The 18,159-nt window shown below is 38.3% G+C and overlaps 1 protein-coding gene across 2 annotated transcripts in view; it reads right to left on the reverse strand.

Annotated features, from left to right (window-relative positions):
- CACNA2D3 (calcium voltage-gated channel auxiliary subunit alpha2delta 3) overlaps nucleotides 1-18,159 on the reverse strand; it is a 573,108-nt gene that overhangs the window by 110,157 nt on the left and 444,792 nt on the right. For both annotated transcript variants that reach the window (XM_087709045.1, XM_087709046.1), the window contains one exon: nucleotides 5,243-5,326. In XM_087709045.1, the coding sequence (XP_087565171.1) occupies nucleotides 5,243-5,326 (84 nt within the window). The remainder of the gene's footprint in view (nucleotides 1-5,242; nucleotides 5,327-18,159) is intronic.

The raw sequence follows: 18,159 nt of genomic DNA on the forward strand, positions 1-18,159 counted from the left end.
CGTCTAGAGGTTTATCTGTGTCCTCAGGGTCACCTGAGTAGTGAACATGTGCAAGTTAGCTATGCACTTTGGGATGAATGGTGTAAATGGATTTCCAGAAAAACTGCAGACTACAGGAACCATTTGCACTTCAGTTTGAGAGGCAGACAACACAGGCTCATTCCCAAAAGCCTGGCCTGTCTTCAATAGTAAAGGGACACAGGAGAGAAAACATCCTGCAGCCAAGAAGTCTCCACACACATTTGTACTCCCCACCCTCTTTTTTTCTTCAAATTAAAAACAAGAAACTCCAGTTGCCTCTTGAAAAGCACCTTCGGACAACCATGACCTGGATGAGAATCTCCATAGGCATTTAGCAATTCACTAGAAGACACTTGATGCCAGTAGACATCCAAATGTATCTGCAGCCTAGTTCTCACTGGGGTGGTAAAGGTATAGCTGGATTAAATAACTTTAAACTTATTAGTGGGTATTTGGGACACAGGTTATTTCATGCTTTGGCATAAAACAATCCCCATATAATGAAATAAACATAAACTCTGTCTCCATTTTAGAACTAAAAAGTGTCACTTTTATATACGGTTTGGCTTTTTTTGTATGCCTCATCTACAAATCAGAGGCAGTGTAGTTAAGAAAACAGAGTTATCACTTTAATGAGAACTAAGTGCAAACCTAGGGTGAGTCTATTTCATAATATCCAATTTATTTTATTATCTGTTCCACAATTTGGTGCTCCCATGGTGGGTTGGACTACAACTGTACTGATCCCAGCAAACATATCTAATTAGTCCACAGGCTTGTATCTGTCTATTTCTCCTGGTTGTTTTAATAACAATGTTCAAGATTTGCCTTGAATTTTCCCAGAAAAACTTTTTTTCCAGTGTTATGTCTTTGGAAGAAAGAACCTCCAAAGCATACTGAATATAACTATTCTCATCCAAATATCTTCCAGAAACAGGTTTCAAAATACAGAATAGTTTTCCTTCAGTAGATTACTGAACTGCTCTTCTGCTTGTTTCATACTAGTCAATAAGATAAATGTAATGTATCCAAAACAAAGAAAGGACAACTGCAATCATGGAAATAGATTAGGACAATAAGAAGTTATTTGTACTTGGCAGGAGAGGCATTCAGAAGGCTGCTATGATATCTGGTTATCTTGGTCTCTGGTCACTTTTGTGTTGTGGCATTTACACCACCACAATAACTAAAGAGTTTGGGAGGGGTCTTTAGTGCAATTAACAGAGGGTACTATTGGTGATCCTTCTTTAGAATGAGGCATTGGATAGGTTCCTCTGGAGATCATTTGGCAGATTCATCATTCTGAAGGACACTTCAACACAGCAAAACCTGAGTCCCAGTCTGACATGCATTTTTTTGCATATACTTATTGACAAATGTTTTAATGTTGTTTCAGTCACTGTAGAGCAGGGCTGTCAAACTCCCAGCCCATGGGCCAAATGTGTCATATGCTGGCCACGCAGCGAAGGGGAGGGGAGTCCTGATATGTCACATGATGCCACCATGATGACATGAGTTTGATACCCCTGCTCTAGAGCATCTACTCAACACTCCACTCTGCTAACTCTTCAGATAGTTCCAGTAAGTACAGAGGAGAGGTTTGCTTTGCTTTGTTGAAATACCAGGAAATATCAATGGTTGTGAAAATTAGACATTTTGACCTGGTCAATTTTATTTTCAATTACAATCTTAAAAATAAGCCAAAACATTTTTTTAAAAATAGAAAATGGTATACTCTTAAAGACAACTATTCAAGTTGAAACTGCAGGAACATGGAAAGCATTCAAAATGTATCTCTCTGAATTGAGACCACAAGTGTCAAAATATAGAGGCAGTATGACCTGAGGAGGTACAGAAAACGGGCGAAATTAGTTAACAGTAAAGGCAGACATTACTTAGATTATTATGATTCATAAACAATATTGTGATTTAAGCCCTGAGTAAGGTAGGTTGACAAGGCAGAAATGTGTATAGACACCTACACACACACACACACACACACACACACACACACATGAGAAGGCAGCAGACAGAAACCTGAGTCAGAGAAAAGTGATCAAGAAACGTCTGCATTTGAATACTGACAAATACTCCAGAGGCAGAGATACGTGATGAATCCCAGATTTCAGAAAGACGTGACACTGTAAATATGGGAAACCTCTGTTGATATATTCAAAACCTCTCAGAAATGATTGGAGTTTGGAAGGATGCAGGAGCTGTTAATGTACTGCTGATATATGAGAAGGGTGCAAGGAAAGATTTGTGAAAAGGCAGACATGAAGGCATGACTTTAGTTGGTACAGACGTTATGGGAAAAACTAAATAACAGAAACCAAAAGAACACCTGGAAAGTTACGATTTAATTAAGGACAGTCAGCCTGGATTCGCACAAAATGAAACATGCCCAAAATATCAGATTTATGGAGGAAGTAACAGAAAAACAGACAAAGGTTAAGTCATGGACATAAGGAAAAATTTTGATACAGTAAAGCAGAAAATTGACTTGTAAATACAGAATGGCACTTCTGAAGGGAACTTCAGAATGACCAGAAAGAAGCAGAGTTTGATTAGAACAAAAAGAATAAGACTGCAAAGGTTAACAGACAACACATTTGACGGACAACATGAACATAGTGAATCTGTCACCTGGATATAAAACAAAATGCATTTCATCTTACGGTTCCACCACAAAAGCGCGTAGGACAAAATCGCGCTCGACAAAAGCGCGCTGTGACGTCATCACAGCGCGACGAAAAAGTTCGAAAAATGTAAAAATAAAGCGAAAACCTTACCCTAAGCCCCCCAAATCTAACCCTAAACCTAACCCTAACCCTAACTCTTAACCTAACCCTAAACCTAACCCTAAACCTAACCGTTAAAGTAACGAAAAACCTAACGCTAACCCTTAACCTAACCCTAACGCTAACGCTCTAAAGCTAACCCTAACCCTTAACCTAACCCTAACCCTAACCCTAACCCTAACCCTTACCTTTATGTGAATCGGCTTGCTTTAATTTAATTTTTATTAATTTTTATTTGAATTTTTCGATCTTTTTCGTCGCACTGTGATGACGTCAAAGGCGCGATTTTGTCGATCGCGCTTTTGCCGTCCGCGCTTTTGACGGGTCACGCATCTTACAAATACCAGTAGCAAGCTTCTGATATTTCAGAATATAGCATAAGAGAGATAGAACTGTCTCAGAAAAAATTGGCACAGATTTTTGTTGCGGTGCTGCTGTTATTTGATCTAACATCTCAATGTTACTAAAGAGACCAAAGCAAAGGAGTTTCAGAATCCATATGTCTTTTTAAACTTTTGCTTCTTACTCATCTCACCTACATCACTAACCTCATTTTGGAAGGACCATGTTCCTCCCTTAGAATTGATCTAGCCAATTCAGTTTAGACGGGAGAGGATTCTCCATTTAAAGAAGGCGTGGGCTTCAAGGAGCTGCTATTTCTTATTAGGAGTGCTGACCCTCTGGAATGCCTCCCATTAGGGCTAAGGTCAGTTCTGACCTTAGTGATTGTCTGAAAGCAGCTGGTAGGTGGAAATCTTCCTGGGAACATCTAAGGCTTGGATTTAATTTTTTTTAAAAAAATAGTAGATTTTTTTATTATTTGTATGGTACAGTGGATGTTTTGATAATTTTTATATTCTGTAAAACCACCTAGAATCGTTTAGGAATTACAGTGTGGTATAAATGTTGTTTTTAGGTTGTTAGGTTTTTATCATTTTTATTGTACTCTTAGCTGTTTTAATGGTTAGTTAAAGCCTGCAAGAATCCTGTGGGATTGCAACAGAAAATGATGTAAGCCATGCAGCTAACTTTCTATATTCATTCATTCAATATTTTCTACAGCTGCCCATAAGTGACTCGGGGCAGTGTATATCATAAAACAATACATCTGTCTAACATTTACTTTAGAACATTCATTCCCTTTTTCCCATATTGAAAAACAACCCTAGCTACTAGTACAGTGCATTAGTATTAGTAGTTCCAGGCATATATGAGATCTATCATTGTTTCTATGAAATCCATGTTTGGCCTTTCTCTTGGCACTTTTTTCTCAGTTTGGCCAAGAGAAAGGCCAAACATTGATTCATGGCCACTGTTTCATCCTTTTGGAATCCTGAGGTCTCCTTCCCCAATGGTCCCTGAACGGTAGCTCTCCACAGGCCATTCAAGTCTAGTGCAGTCCTTGAGTTGACTGGGACTACACCAATCTAGTAAAAATCTGCTTCCTAGGCTTGGGCCACTTCCATCCTAGGATTGAAAGCCAGGACTGAAAATAGGGAGAAAGGAGGCATTTCCCTTCCATGATAGTAGAAACTGGGCTTTAAATGGTGGACATTAGGAACCAGTAAAGGAAAATGCTTCTTGCCATTGGTTCCATGTCATAGGATAAAGTTACATTATGCAAATGTGCTGCCATGAGGATCATCAACTTAGGGGACTTGAGAAGACATCAGATCAACTTAAGAAGTGTAAAGCAGGAAGGATTCCATACGCCTCCACGATCACAGGCAGTGCCCCTTTGATCAATACAGCTAGGAAAGCACTGTTTTGTGTATGTGCTGCTCACAAAAGGTTGACTTGAGGATAATGAATGATGTAAGAGGATTCTTATAGCATATATTGAGAAAAGAAAATAAGTGGGGAAAAAGAGATTTTATTTATCTACTGTACATTCGTAGTGATTTACTGATTTTGCTAGCAGAGTAGGTGGTTAAAAACAAGTGTGGCTCTGCACATTAGACCTGAAAACTCATATATTGATACAGAAAGTCTCTGATCCTGTTACACTCTCTTCCATTAGTTGTACTGAAGATCCCTTTTTCTCTTAATGTTGCAGCTCAAGTTAGTAGAGTTTTGTAGGAATGAAATGAAAGGAGACCTTTCCCCCTTCAGCTGCTTTGAACTACCAGAGGAAGACGGGCTGGTAAATGCAACAACTAAAGCAATAAAAACACACTCTTATATAGACACATGAACACAAATTAAAAACACAACTGAAGCATCATGGAAACAACTCTTTATATCAGTCAAGTAGAATCGAAATATATTTGTTGGGAAAGGGCTAACACAAAATGAGATAAAAATAAAAAGTACCCTTAAAAAAAAAGTGGCATATCATTTTTCTTTCTTCTCTTCCTGATGCTCAGTCAGGCTGCTTGTGAGTGTAGCTGACTTTTCTGTCAAGTAGTGACTGAACTTACCACATCGTCTCTGTCTTCCCATTCAACTTCAGAGAGGTCAACGCTGCTGTAATTGGGCTTTCTTCGCTTTTTTCCTTCTTCATACTACGGAGAGGGAGGGAGGGAGAGAGAGGGAGAAAGAGAGGGAGAAGGAGGGAGGGAGGGAGAGAGAGAGAGAGAGAGAGAGAGGGAGAGGGAGGGAGAGGGAGAGGGAGAGGGAGAGAATGAATGAGATGCCGGGAGAAAAAAACCCTGGCACTTCTTCTATTTTTCTAGTAAATTGATAAAGGCAAAGCCAACTCTCCCACCTCACCCCATCCCCCGTTCTGTTCAATTTTACATAAATGCATAACTGTTCTTTTGGAGTATATCAAGATGCTTTTTTAAAAATAACTTTCCATGCTGGACTACAAACCCATCTCATCGAGGCAGCATGACTGTGGTAGTTAGAGACAGCACATTGAAAAGATGTCCTGTTAATCAGACTATGCCTTTTCCATTATTGTTCCTACGTATTGTATTTTATTGGCGATGCATCCTTGCAATAGTTTAAACATAGAACAAGAAAAAAATATTCATTTTCTTACAAAACACTGTGCCATACACTTTATACATAAAATTAAAGCTACATTCTGTAGCAAACTGCTTCATATTACAGCAGATGGAAAACATGCAAGGCCTTGGCCATACTTGCAAAAGACATCTTGAACCTTCTCTTCCAGACCCGCAGGAAGTTATATTTCCTAGAGTGTTATCAACAAACTGTTTATATATTTCTATTTAAACAAGATAAGAGACTACTCCTGGGAAGTTTGGTGTTAGTTATCTGCTTGATATTACAATTTTATCTGTTCTTTCATGGAGAAAAATGCAAGAAACACAGCAATAAGGAAATGAAACAATAAACACTGGTATTGTTGTACTGTAAATCTAACTTTTTAAAAAAAATAAACATCACAGTTACAAATGAGTTGACACTCATGGTGTTTTCATAATGTAGAAAAATCCTGCCCTCTGCTGCATCCAACAGCAAAGAGATCTTACTAAAAAATAACTAATTTCCTCATGTGTAAAATCTGATGTCTAGAATGGAATTTGCTAGCTTTCCAAAAAAATAAATCAAATGCTATATTTTAAAGATTGTTATTCATTATTAAAATTAACACTGTTCAAAGGCCATTTTGAATCCATTAGTTGCAATTAGGCTTCAAAATGGAGTTTTTAATCTTAAAGTTGCAACACACAAAAGGTTCACACTTGTTATTTCTGAGGGACCTAATTTATTCATGCAAAGTTGTTCCTGCATCAATCAAGAGCAGTTATGTCATATTCCAAATAACATCCAAAATTAAATCAGAGTCCAAAGCAAAGTATTGCTCAAAGTTCAAATTTATTAAGAGAGTCATATTGGCACATCTGTGAAAACCCAAATCTGAAAGCTTCTGAAATGGACCTAGAAATTTTGGGCCAAATTTCTTGCTAGGCATTCTTAATCTTATGATTAAGAACTCCACAGTCTGAAATGATTTCTTGGGCACCCCATGCAGGCAATAAATGTGTTTCACAAACATTTTTGCTAATTTCTTTGCAGACAGCAACCCTGAGCAAGCGATGAAATGAGCCCGCTTGGAAAACAAATCAATAACTGTCCAGATTATTCTATTCTCGCTGCTGTCTAGGAGCTCGTTAATGAAGTCCATTGCAATCTCTTCCCATGGTCAGCTAGGGCTGGCCATTCGTTGTAGTAGTCCAGGGGGCTTCCCCGGACATGTTTTCATTGCAAGTAGCACAGCTTTTTACATAATCTCCCACCTCCGATTTCATCTTTGGCCACCAAAATTGACGCCTGGCGAGGTGGAGCGTTTTAAGGAACCCAAAGTGGCCTCCTAGTTTCGCATCATGGCTTCCTGTAGAACTTTCAGCCTCAACCCTGCAGGGATGTACAGTTTGGACCCCTTCCAGGCTAAGCCATTGCTCTTCGTTGCCTACAATATCGCACCATAAATTCTGGAAATAGCATTACACAGATTTGTGAGGGAAAGCCTGTCTGATCCTTTTTTATCACATTCAACTTTGAAATGCTCCCTTTGCATTCCTCAGTGACAACTATGACAATCCTTACTGAATAACCTGAAATCTGTTTGTTATAAGTTTAGTGTCAGACTAAACCCAAGTTCATAGGCCCATTCACTTAGAAACCACTTGTTTTATAGCAGCCTGCTTTAGCCAAAAAGGAAGATAAAAGAGATAAAGAGAAAGAATGCTATATTATGTTCTATTTATGGAGGAAAGTTGAAATATAATGCATAAATATATAATAAAATGATACTTCAAATAATTTAAATTGTTTGCCAAGGATACTTTTTTTCTTTTTTCTTTTAATTATTTCTGCTTAAAATTTACATCTGGTTTATTATCTCAGTTATTTGTTCATGCAGTGTACATTGTAAAACACTTGTAATGCAACATACATTGTAAATCAAGTATATTAAAATAATGCAGATTATGTGCAAAATGCTCATTAGATTTAGATTAGATTTAGATTTGTTTTATTTATATGCCGCCCTTTTCCGGGAGGGACTCAGGGCGGCGAACAACTCAAAAGGGGGAAAGGGAACATAGAACACAATACAAGCAGTTAAAATAGCCAAGAGTCACACAGCCACACAGGTCGAGAGGGGAGGGGAACTCGTCAACCCCAGGCCTGCCGGCACAGCCAGGTTTTGACGGCTTTCCGGAAGGCCTGGAGAGAGGTGAGGGTCCGAATCTCTGCTGGGAGTTCATTCCAAAGGGCCGGAGCTGCCACAGAGAAGGCCCTCCCCCGGGTAATAGCCAGATGGCATTGGCTGGTGGACGGAACCCGGAGGAGGCCGACCCTGTGTGATCTAATGGGTCTTTGGGAGGTAATTGGCAGCAGGCGGTCTCTCAAGTACCCAGGTCCAATACCATGAAGGGCTTTATAAGTTACGACTAGCACTTTGAAGCGTATCCAGAGACCGATCGGTAGCCAGTGCAGCTCGCGGAGGATAGGTGTAACGTGGGTGTACCGAGGTGCACCCACAATCGCTCGCGCGGCTGCATTCTGGGCGAGTTGAAGTCTCCGAATACTCTTCATGAAGTCAGTAAAAAGAATTATCTGTAAGAGACGTATATTTTTGACTAAAGATTCAAAAAATTCCAGAATGTAGCAGTAAGGCAGTTGAAATAATCCTTAAATACATAAAACCAGAATGGTAGTATTCTTGGCCATTTTTTAATAGATAAAACATTTACTTAGTTGTGGTCACTTACAAAACAAGCCAGATGTAGCATCTGAGAAACCCTGAGAATTTTTCTAAAATAACTTTATTCACTATTGGAATAGGAAAGAGAGATCAACTTTTGGACCTAAAAACATATTTTTCTGCTACATTTATTTGAGCTGAAGTCCCCATTAAATTGGCATGCCTATGATTTTCACCTTGGGATCTATCTGGCACCAGTACAGATTCTTAATTTAATTGCCTGACTTTTAAGGGATTGATCAATTGATTGATTGTGTTATTACTGGCACAATTCTAATTGATTTTCTAAAATCTTGGGGTTTTATAAAATAGAGTCGTTTTTTAACTTCACAAAGTCCTTTACTCAGAGATATTGAATTTGTTTTTTTTTTAAGTTTTATTTTTCTTTCTCATATATACATTCACAAATATACATTCTCATAAGAGATATTGAATTTGTGATGGACATGAATAATATTATCTCATAGAAAGGGATCTTAAAGGGAAATTTATAAAATTAAGATTGAGTTGAATAAAAGAATAAGGTTTTCCCTCTAAATAAAGACATTTAGGAGAAGGGTATAATTTAAGATTTTTAATCCAAAAGTTCTTAGATTATAGTTGGCAATAGAGACTAGTTATTTGTGATTAGAGTTTCTTGCCAGCTGGCAATGATAAACTGCCATGCAGTAAAATTTCCAACCTTTATTACAACGAAAAACCAACAGTTAACTATATCATATAAAGATGGATGATCGATGAGAGATCTATGTGCACATACATGAGCATTAGCATATAAAATTACAAATGATGATAGGCAAAGTCTAAATCTCTGGATCTTGAAAAGCTACCGTAGTTTCTTAAGGTATCTTAAACCATTAAACTATTTCTATAGAAGTAAGCTGCTCTTTACCAGGCAAGTGTGTGAGTGCACACATAACATTTTGCAAATAATTATATCACTTCTATGGATAATAATATTGAGGACTCCTGTAAATTATGGATAGATCATGTCACATTCCCAACTGGATGCTCCCTGCTCATCCTGGGATTGCCAAACAACATATTATTTGGAATTATGGCAGTTCCATATATACTGAAGGTGGAAAGTTAGGAAAATTGTAGTTGGTGTAGTGGTTTCCAATTTCATACATTAAATCGTTCTCTTGGCCACATTCCCATTTCTTTGGGAGGAATATCTGGTTTTGGTGTAGTTCTTTACTTTGTATTTTTTAATGTTATGTTATATGTACAAAAGCAGTTTAGTTTAGCTTGGTTTAGTTTACTTTATTGTCATTGAACCTCATGCAACGAAATTAAATGCCATCTTTTCTGATTCAGTTTCTGAAATAGTTGAGATATACCATATTAAGACGGTTACTAGCAGTCATTTGATTTCTCTTTCATGGACAACATCACCATTCATAAACTGGGAAAAACAGATTGATGTTGTGGCCCACCAGCGGCCAGCAGAACTGATGGCAGACTGAGACAGTGAGATGGTTGGGGAGGAACATGGGCCAGTCCTGGACCCTGGGGAAGGCTCTGATGAGTACACTGATTAGAGGCAGAGATGGGGCCAGGGCCGTCCAACAGTTATCAGCTGCCTTCAGAGTTGGATATCAGTGCGGCAGAAGAATAGCTGGAACCTTTTCCCGATGTGCAAATACGCAGAGTTGCCAGAAGGGAAAAGCTAAGAAAGAGTAAGGTTCTACATTTAGTCAAGAAAAACGAAATGCACAGGTACAGTATAGGTGGTACCTTGCTCAATAGTAGTAACTTTGAGAGGGATCTTGGACTCCTAGTAGACAACCATTTAAATATGAGCCAGCAGTGTGCAGCAGCTGCCAAAAAAGCCAACACAGTTCTAGGCTGCATAAACAGAGGGATAGAATCAAGATTACGTGAAGTGTTAATACCACTTTGTAATGCCTTGGTAAGGCCACTGCCAGCCTCCGCTTTGCTGCTGCTTCGGCTGCCATTGAAACGGGGAGGCGGGGCATGGTATTTGGGAGGGGATTCATTGTTGTGCTGGAGGAAGATTCTAGATTTTGGACTGTCTACCTTACTGCGCATGTGGAGGAGGAGTGTTTCCCGCCAAGGCCAACGGACCAACATTCCATCCTGGTGATGCTTTTCGAAGTTATCTCACACCTGACATTTGGGAGAATTATGATTGGACTGTGCACGGGATGCCGATGGGAGGGGAATGAATTATACAATATATTCTTCGCTTTCGCGCCTAAATATTCAGACTTAGCTTAGCTTCACTTCTATTCATTTATAATTAGTAAAAGTACACTTGATTTCTACCAATCGAGTCCTGTGGTTTTCTTTCCTGGTTTTTAAATGAAGAAGGGCTGACAGCCACACTTGGAATACTGCATTCAGTTTTGGTCGCCACAATGTAGAAAAGAAGTGGAGACTCTAGAAAGAGTGCAGAGAAGAGCAACAAAGATGATTAGGGCACTGGAGACTAAAACATATGGAGAACTGTTGCAGGAACTGGGTATGACTAGTTTAATGAAAAGAAGGACTAGGAGAGACATGATAGCAGTGTTCCAATATCTCAGGGATTGCCACAAAGAAGAGGGAGTCAAACTATTCTCCAAGGCACCTGAGGGTAGAACAAGAAGCAATGGGTGGAAACTAATCAAGGAGAGAAGCAACTTAGAACTGAGGAGAAATTTCCTGACAGTTAGCAAAATTAATCAGTGGAACAACTTGCCTCCAGAAGTTGTGAATGCCCCAACACTGCAAGTCTTTAAGAAGATGTTGGATAGCCATTTGTCTGAAAGAGTATAGGGTTTCCTGCCTAGGCAGGGGGTTGGACTAGAAGACCTCCAAGGTCCCTTCCAACTCTGCTATTGTATTGTAAACAAAGGCCGACTCAGGAGTGAAGGCACAGGTGGACGGTGAATGGCCCCTCCCATAGGGAATAAAAAGACATGTAAGGGGAGGGGAGTCTGCAGGAGACAATTAGTTCAATTCATTAGGGTGAAGATCTGTTTCTGATTTCTTGCAAAGTAATTGATGCTACAGTGTGGTGTTTGGAAGATATCGGCTGGCAACTCTCCAAGCCTGATAAAGGTCTGAAATGTCTTGAAAGACTGTTTGCTGAGACTTTGCTGGAGAGGAATTCCCTTCAACCTAAATAAAAGAGGTTTATTAGGATGAGGTGTCTGCTTCACGATCTTGGGAGACCTAGGTGAGAACAATTTATTTCATAATTCACCATCTAGACCTTGTGATAAAATGGCTCATAGTGACCTTGACACATGAAATAAATAATTTGACCTTTTATACTTTAGGGGCAACTATTGCAACTCAAGTAATGTTTGTCTACAAGATAGTTTATTAAGTCTTCATCTAAATGTATGTGAAAAATAAGGAACACCTTTCTATGCACCTATAAACATGGGGTAAACAATATCTTCATTCAGATCAGGTACAATTAGTTCTGTGACTTATACTGCATATGATTATTTCTATAACAGATTCATTATATTTAATACTTCATTTGCATTCTTAAGAAGTTATCATTCAGGATTATGTAAAACTAACAGCTGCTTATAATTATATCTTTTTAGTGTGGAAATAATTTAAAACATCTGCCCTTATTTCAACATTTGCAGGCTTCAACTCAGTGAATGTCTTTTTACCTAAAGTCAAAGTTGAAGGAAACAAATAACATAAAACTGTAAGTACTGCTACCAAATTTCTTGCATTTCATTTGTATTTACAACTGGTTTTATCAGCAAAGCCTTCAAACAGCTAATTGTCTTTTTAAACATATATAATTTGGGATTGCTAATGAGTGGCAATTTTTGCTCTCACAGGGATTCTCTTTTAAGATGGAAATACCAACACAATAATTGTTGATATCCAAATGATTGGACCCTTCAGTTATTTAAATGAACATAAGGCATTTTCACTACTCAGTTTATTTAAATATTTGTTTGACAGCTACAGCTGTAGAGTTTTATAGAGCCTCTGAATTAGCAAGGGTAAGTGTAGGTTATCTTAGTTTCCAGCAGGCTTCCCCAGAGAAAAATGAGATTTGCTGCTTATGAAAGGCTAACACCACTTAAGTGGGCATTAATGTTTCCTCTGAGACTTGGATTCCTGTTTTTCTATATTAGGCGAAACTATTTTTCCCCAGAATTTACTGCTATGTTAATACTGATTCAACAATCTTTAAATATGTTGGGGTTTTTGCTATGTACAATGTATTGTGACAGTTCATATATTTAATTTAAAGTCAGGAGTTTATTATGAAAGCAAAATAGCTTCATTTTAGCACACACACATATTCCGTTTTCGATATCCAGAGACATTTTCTGTTGTTTTGAAAAGACAGATGTAAAACAATATAAATCAATATAGCTCTTGAAAAATTATTTGTTTGAATTAACTTTTACAAGAAACAATAAATAGAAAAAATGAACTACTTTCTACCAAACGTTAAACAGTTTACATTTTTACATTTTCAAGATCTCAATCTAAAGACCACCATTATTTATTAAATAATAACAAAAGTGATGACTTTCATGCTATTTAAAACCCACTCCTTAAAAATTATGTATTGCAACGCTCCTGTAAAATATTAGAAAAAATATATCTGTTCTGAAAAGTGACCAAAAATGGTACAGAGCAATATAGTATAAGTGTATCCCAAATAAGTGAGTATGGCCCCACAGGCTTAAACTACCACAGTTTTAGAAAATGAGAGGGCAACCCATTGTTTTTCTTTTGGTTGAATGGCAAACAAAGCCATCTCAAATGTTATCAATCAAAATTTACATTCCAAAGTTTAAGAAAATTGAGTGTTTTGGATGAATCATATTATGCATTAAACAGATGTTGAAACTGTGTGTTCCATCCAAATAATTTATGTTATGGCAAAACTGAAAGGGTATTTAGGAATATATAGAAAACTACCTAAATTTATCATCATGGGGAAGTTAATAAGTTCTATAGATAATGTCTACAACAAAGTTGGGATTTCCGTGGGAGAAAAAGAATATGTTGAAAATTAGGATATGATCTCACTGTGATGAACCCATCGTCTTACCATTAATTATGCATTTCCAAATTAAGAGGGATTTCATAGTGGTGCATTTGATGATTGAAAATTGGACATTATAAGATATTCTATAGTTAAAACATGAAAGGCTGGTGAGGAGTCTGTTTAATGTATGAAGGTAAAATGCCCCGGGAGGACAGAATCTCTATTGTTGTCAGCTTTGCTTATAGTAAACAAGATAATAACATCTGTCAAATACTATAGATAAATAATAATCTTCATTTAATGACCCTATAATCCCTTGGGGAGTGAAATTTGGGCAACTGATTGGAGCTGAGTGTTTACTGGCTGGATGCCCTTCCTGTCGCCAATGCAGAGTTATATTCAGCAGATATATTCTCATCATGCCCAGAGAAAGAAATGTCTGCCTCTACCTTGGATTGAACTCACAGCCTCCTGATTGTGAGACAAGAGCTCCACCTCTAGGCCACTGAACCACTCATTATAGATAAATAATGAAACAAACAAAATACAACCTTGAAACAGTTAATAATGTAAGAAGTTTTTCAAGCGTCTTGGAGGTATCTCAAAATTGGTCAGGTAAAAGAAGAGTGCTAATCTCTTCATCATAGGAATGACTGAATTTTCTCAGAATTGGTAATATGAGATCTTTAGCATACAATGAAGTCTTTGACATCATATGCAATACTGACACTAGTATCAGTTTTGCTGTATCAGAGAATATACTAATGTGGTTTTAATAGGCGAGCCTAGTATGTTTATACGTTTCCCCCCTAATGGGTAACACATCAAATCAGGAAGAAAAGTATACTGTGTAAGGATATATAAGATGTTAAATAAATATCTAGGGAGGGACAGAATTGCACCATAGCACAGATGAAAACTCTCTCTCTATTAGTTTGAATATCTGCCTCTCAAATACTCCGTTTAACTTCAGCCAAAGTTTAATTAAGATTGAGGGGATATATTGCTAAAACAGAAAAGTCACCTTTTGCCAGATCATAATTATGTTGTTTTTCAGGCTTTAAGACACACTTACCCCACCAAAAGTGGGTGGAAATATATATGCGTTTTATAGAGTGAACGTTGTCGAAGCCCCACCCACCCGCTGGCCCCCCCTTTGGCTCTGCCTCCCAGCAATTTGCCTCCTTGCAGCAAACAGCCAACAGCCTAGTCAGCTTCAGCACAGCCTGATTTACCATGAGCAGCTGATTGGCAGTTAGATCTGCCCCCCAGAATGCCACCAATCAGCTGTTCCAGGCTGCGGGGATTGCCACCACCCTTCACCGCTGCCACCTATCACCACCTCCACGCGGCCCATTTTAGGCCTCTGCACATCCCATTTTTGGCCCATTCCAGGTGGCAGGCTGCCACCTATCCCCGCCACGTGGAACAGGCCAAAAAATGGGATGCACAGAGGCCAAAAATGGGGCACACAGAGTCAGCGATAGGTGGCAGCGGTGATGGCGGTGATGGTTGACAGAGATCCCTGCAGGCTGGAACAGCTGATCGGTGCTATTCCGGGATGCAAATCCAACCACCAATCAGCTGCTCATGCTAAATTAGGATGTGCTGAAGCTGACCGGGCTGTTTGCTGTTTGCTGCAAGGAGGCAAATTGCTAGGAAGCAGAGGCAGATTCCCTCCCCCTTATTTTCCTCCCCAAAAGCTAGGTGCATCTTATGGCCCAGAGCATCTTATAGTCCAAAATGTGTCTCCTTAGGATAGAAATAAACCTATTTTTCAATGTATATTGGACAAAGGAAATTCCCCAAATGATTTGGTGTGACCAAAATGTAAGATGACAAAGACTCAGATGAGGCCAAAGGTAGCACAGCCTAGTTTTAGTGAAATATGCATGTTGAGAGTTGAATAAAGGTATTTGTAGCTGATGGGTTTGGACTGGATGGCTTCTAAGCTTGATATACCTTTACAGATGCAGAGCTGGGTACCAACTAACATGAATCCAAAACTTTAGTTTTAAGCATTTAATCTGTTGCTGAGATGCAGTTGATATAATATTGTTTCCATATTTAATAATTAAAAGGATGCTGTTTGAACATTTTGGCATCACTGCTGGATGCTAAAAGAATAAAAAAATGCCAATATTTTGACAATAGATTTGTCAAATCTTCTGACAAAAGCTTTCAATTTTTGATTGATTATGTGCCATCAAGTCACTTTCAACTCTGTGACCACATAGATTTTCTCCGAGATGATTTACCCCTAACTTGTGTACTCGTTACTTTGTAATTGAGTCCATCTACCTGTTGCCGGTCATCCCATTTTTTGCCTTTCCTTCTACCTTTCTTGGCATTAGAACCTTTTCCAGAGAACAGGTGTTCACATAATGTGTCTGATGTAGGATACTTCAAGCCTTGTTATTTGTGCCTTGAGTGAGAACTCTGCGTTGATTTGTTCAATGATCCATCGGCTTGTTTACTTGGCGGTATATTATATTCTCAGGAATTTTCTCCAACATCAAAAAATTCAAAAGCATTGATACTCTTCCTATTCTGTTTCTTTAAAGTCCAACTTTTGCTTCCATGCAGTGCCACAGGAGTATCATTACTTGCACAATTCTGATCTTTATAGGTATAAATACATCAAGACATTTCAATAGCTTTTCCAAGGCATTTCAATAGCTTTTCCAAGGTATTTCAATAGCTTTTCCAAGGCCTTCATGATAGTGGGGTGGGAGGAATGTCATGTAGATAAATGATTTTTAGTATGGAAGAAATGATTCATAATAGAATTAAGAATATTAGAAAGAACCCCGTTTAAGTACAGCAAGGATGGAACCATTCAGGGGTTCTGTAGTAGTGAATTTCTTACATACCGTCCTTTTGATATGGCCAACAGTATGGAACATAACTATGCACTGAAAACCAGGTGGGATTTTAGTTCTATAGAATGGCTCACATTTACTGGAGAGAGAAGGAGGTGGGTGGAATCTAATGTGCTATCTTTTTTGGGGGGGGGGGGGGTTGGGATAATGTGACAATATCATGTTGCTACATTTTGTCTAATCTATGAGGTTACTCATTCCAGCACTGAAGCCAAGGAAGTAAACAAAAACAGGACAACAGATGAAGCTCTCTTCTGAAACTGTACGTGATTTTAATTATATCCTGACCCTCTGACACAATTGCCTCACTTACAGAACCTGTTGTGAAATAGCAAGTTCTGAACCTGAAGCATCATTTTATGTGTTTTTCTGACTTAGGCTGCACATATGCCTCTCTTCAGTCCTAATAATTTGTGTATGGATTGGCTCGAAAGTGCTCCCTGTGTGAACAAAAGTTTTATATTCATTGTCCAGTGGAAAAGTGGAAAACTATCACTGATCGTCTCTTTTGACAACTGCCCAAACTGGTCCTCAATTGCCAGGGAAAAAATGTGTCCCACTAGTGTCACTGGCCTGTTCTTGTTATTAATAGAGGAAAACAATTTTGAATCCTCTTGCAGGATTTTTCGTCTTTCTGCCTGATTCCACTTCTGAAACAAAGTAAAGTTAGGGAGCTAAGGGGAATATTTTAAACAGCACAGCAAATGTTAGTGAGGAATGTTCCAAAATTTCAACCTGAGTCAGAAAATGTTAGCTAGTTCAATAAGCTTAATATTATACTGATTATCTCAAATGACTGATGTTGATATATAAAACCCTAAATGCTATAAAGCTTTAAAAAATAGAACAGTTATTTGACACAAAATATTCTTTCTAGTTCTCAGATAAATTTTCATTCCAATATTTTTCCCAAGTAGATGAAGCAGAATAGGGCTGGGGGCAGTAGCTCACAAGAACCAATTTAGAAATTTTCTGAAATTTTGCAAATTGGTTGAGAGCAGAGCTGAACCACTATAGGAGATGACCAGGCTGAGTTAGAGGGAGGGATTAAATGCATCATAAGTTATGAGTCCTTTCATTTACATCTCTTGTGGAAGAATTCCTTATCTACCACCAAAGTGCTTTGACCATTAGTAGTTCAGATTCTTGTAAAGAACTTAAACCTGCAATAATTTTTTATATCTCAACTGCCTGGATCTCCTGATTTTCCTGGCATTTGACAGCCACTATGTCAAACACATTGATCAGCTGTTCTGCAGCTAGTGGCAGGGTAGCAACAACAGAATAAAAGACTTGGAAGGTCTTCTAGTCCACCCCCCTGTTCAATCAGGAAACTCTATAACAGCAGTGCCAATTCTTAAACATTTATCAGCATAACACAAGGTAGGGGCAAAAGAACTTTTCTCTCTGAAGATGCTATAATTCTTAGACAAAATTAGGAAGTCATATTACTTGTTATTATATCAGCAAAAGAAGAATTAAAAATAATCCTCCAACCCTATCTTCAATAAATGCTCAAAATGGTAGATTATCAATATTATGCTCAATTATTTAGCCCAATTATTATGCAATTCTAGCCTCCAACTCCCAGAATTCTCCAGCTCCAGGTGACTTAAAGTCCACACATCTTCGAAGTAAGTTGAGAAATGCTGCTCAGCAGCTACAGTTTAATTCAATGTGGGTTTTATCCAAGGCACTCTTTTCAAACAGAATTGACCTAAGATCCACAACATAGAGATACCCCAATACTTAACCTATCCTTTAAATTACATACTTCAGTGA

The sequence above is a fragment of the Thamnophis sirtalis genome, unplaced genomic scaffold, assembly GCF_051295495.1.
Source record: "Thamnophis sirtalis isolate CommonGarterSnake01/CBP01778 unplaced genomic scaffold, rThaSir2_p1.2 scaffold_3, whole genome shotgun sequence".
NCBI lineage: Eukaryota > Metazoa > Chordata > Lepidosauria > Squamata > Natricidae > Thamnophis > Thamnophis sirtalis.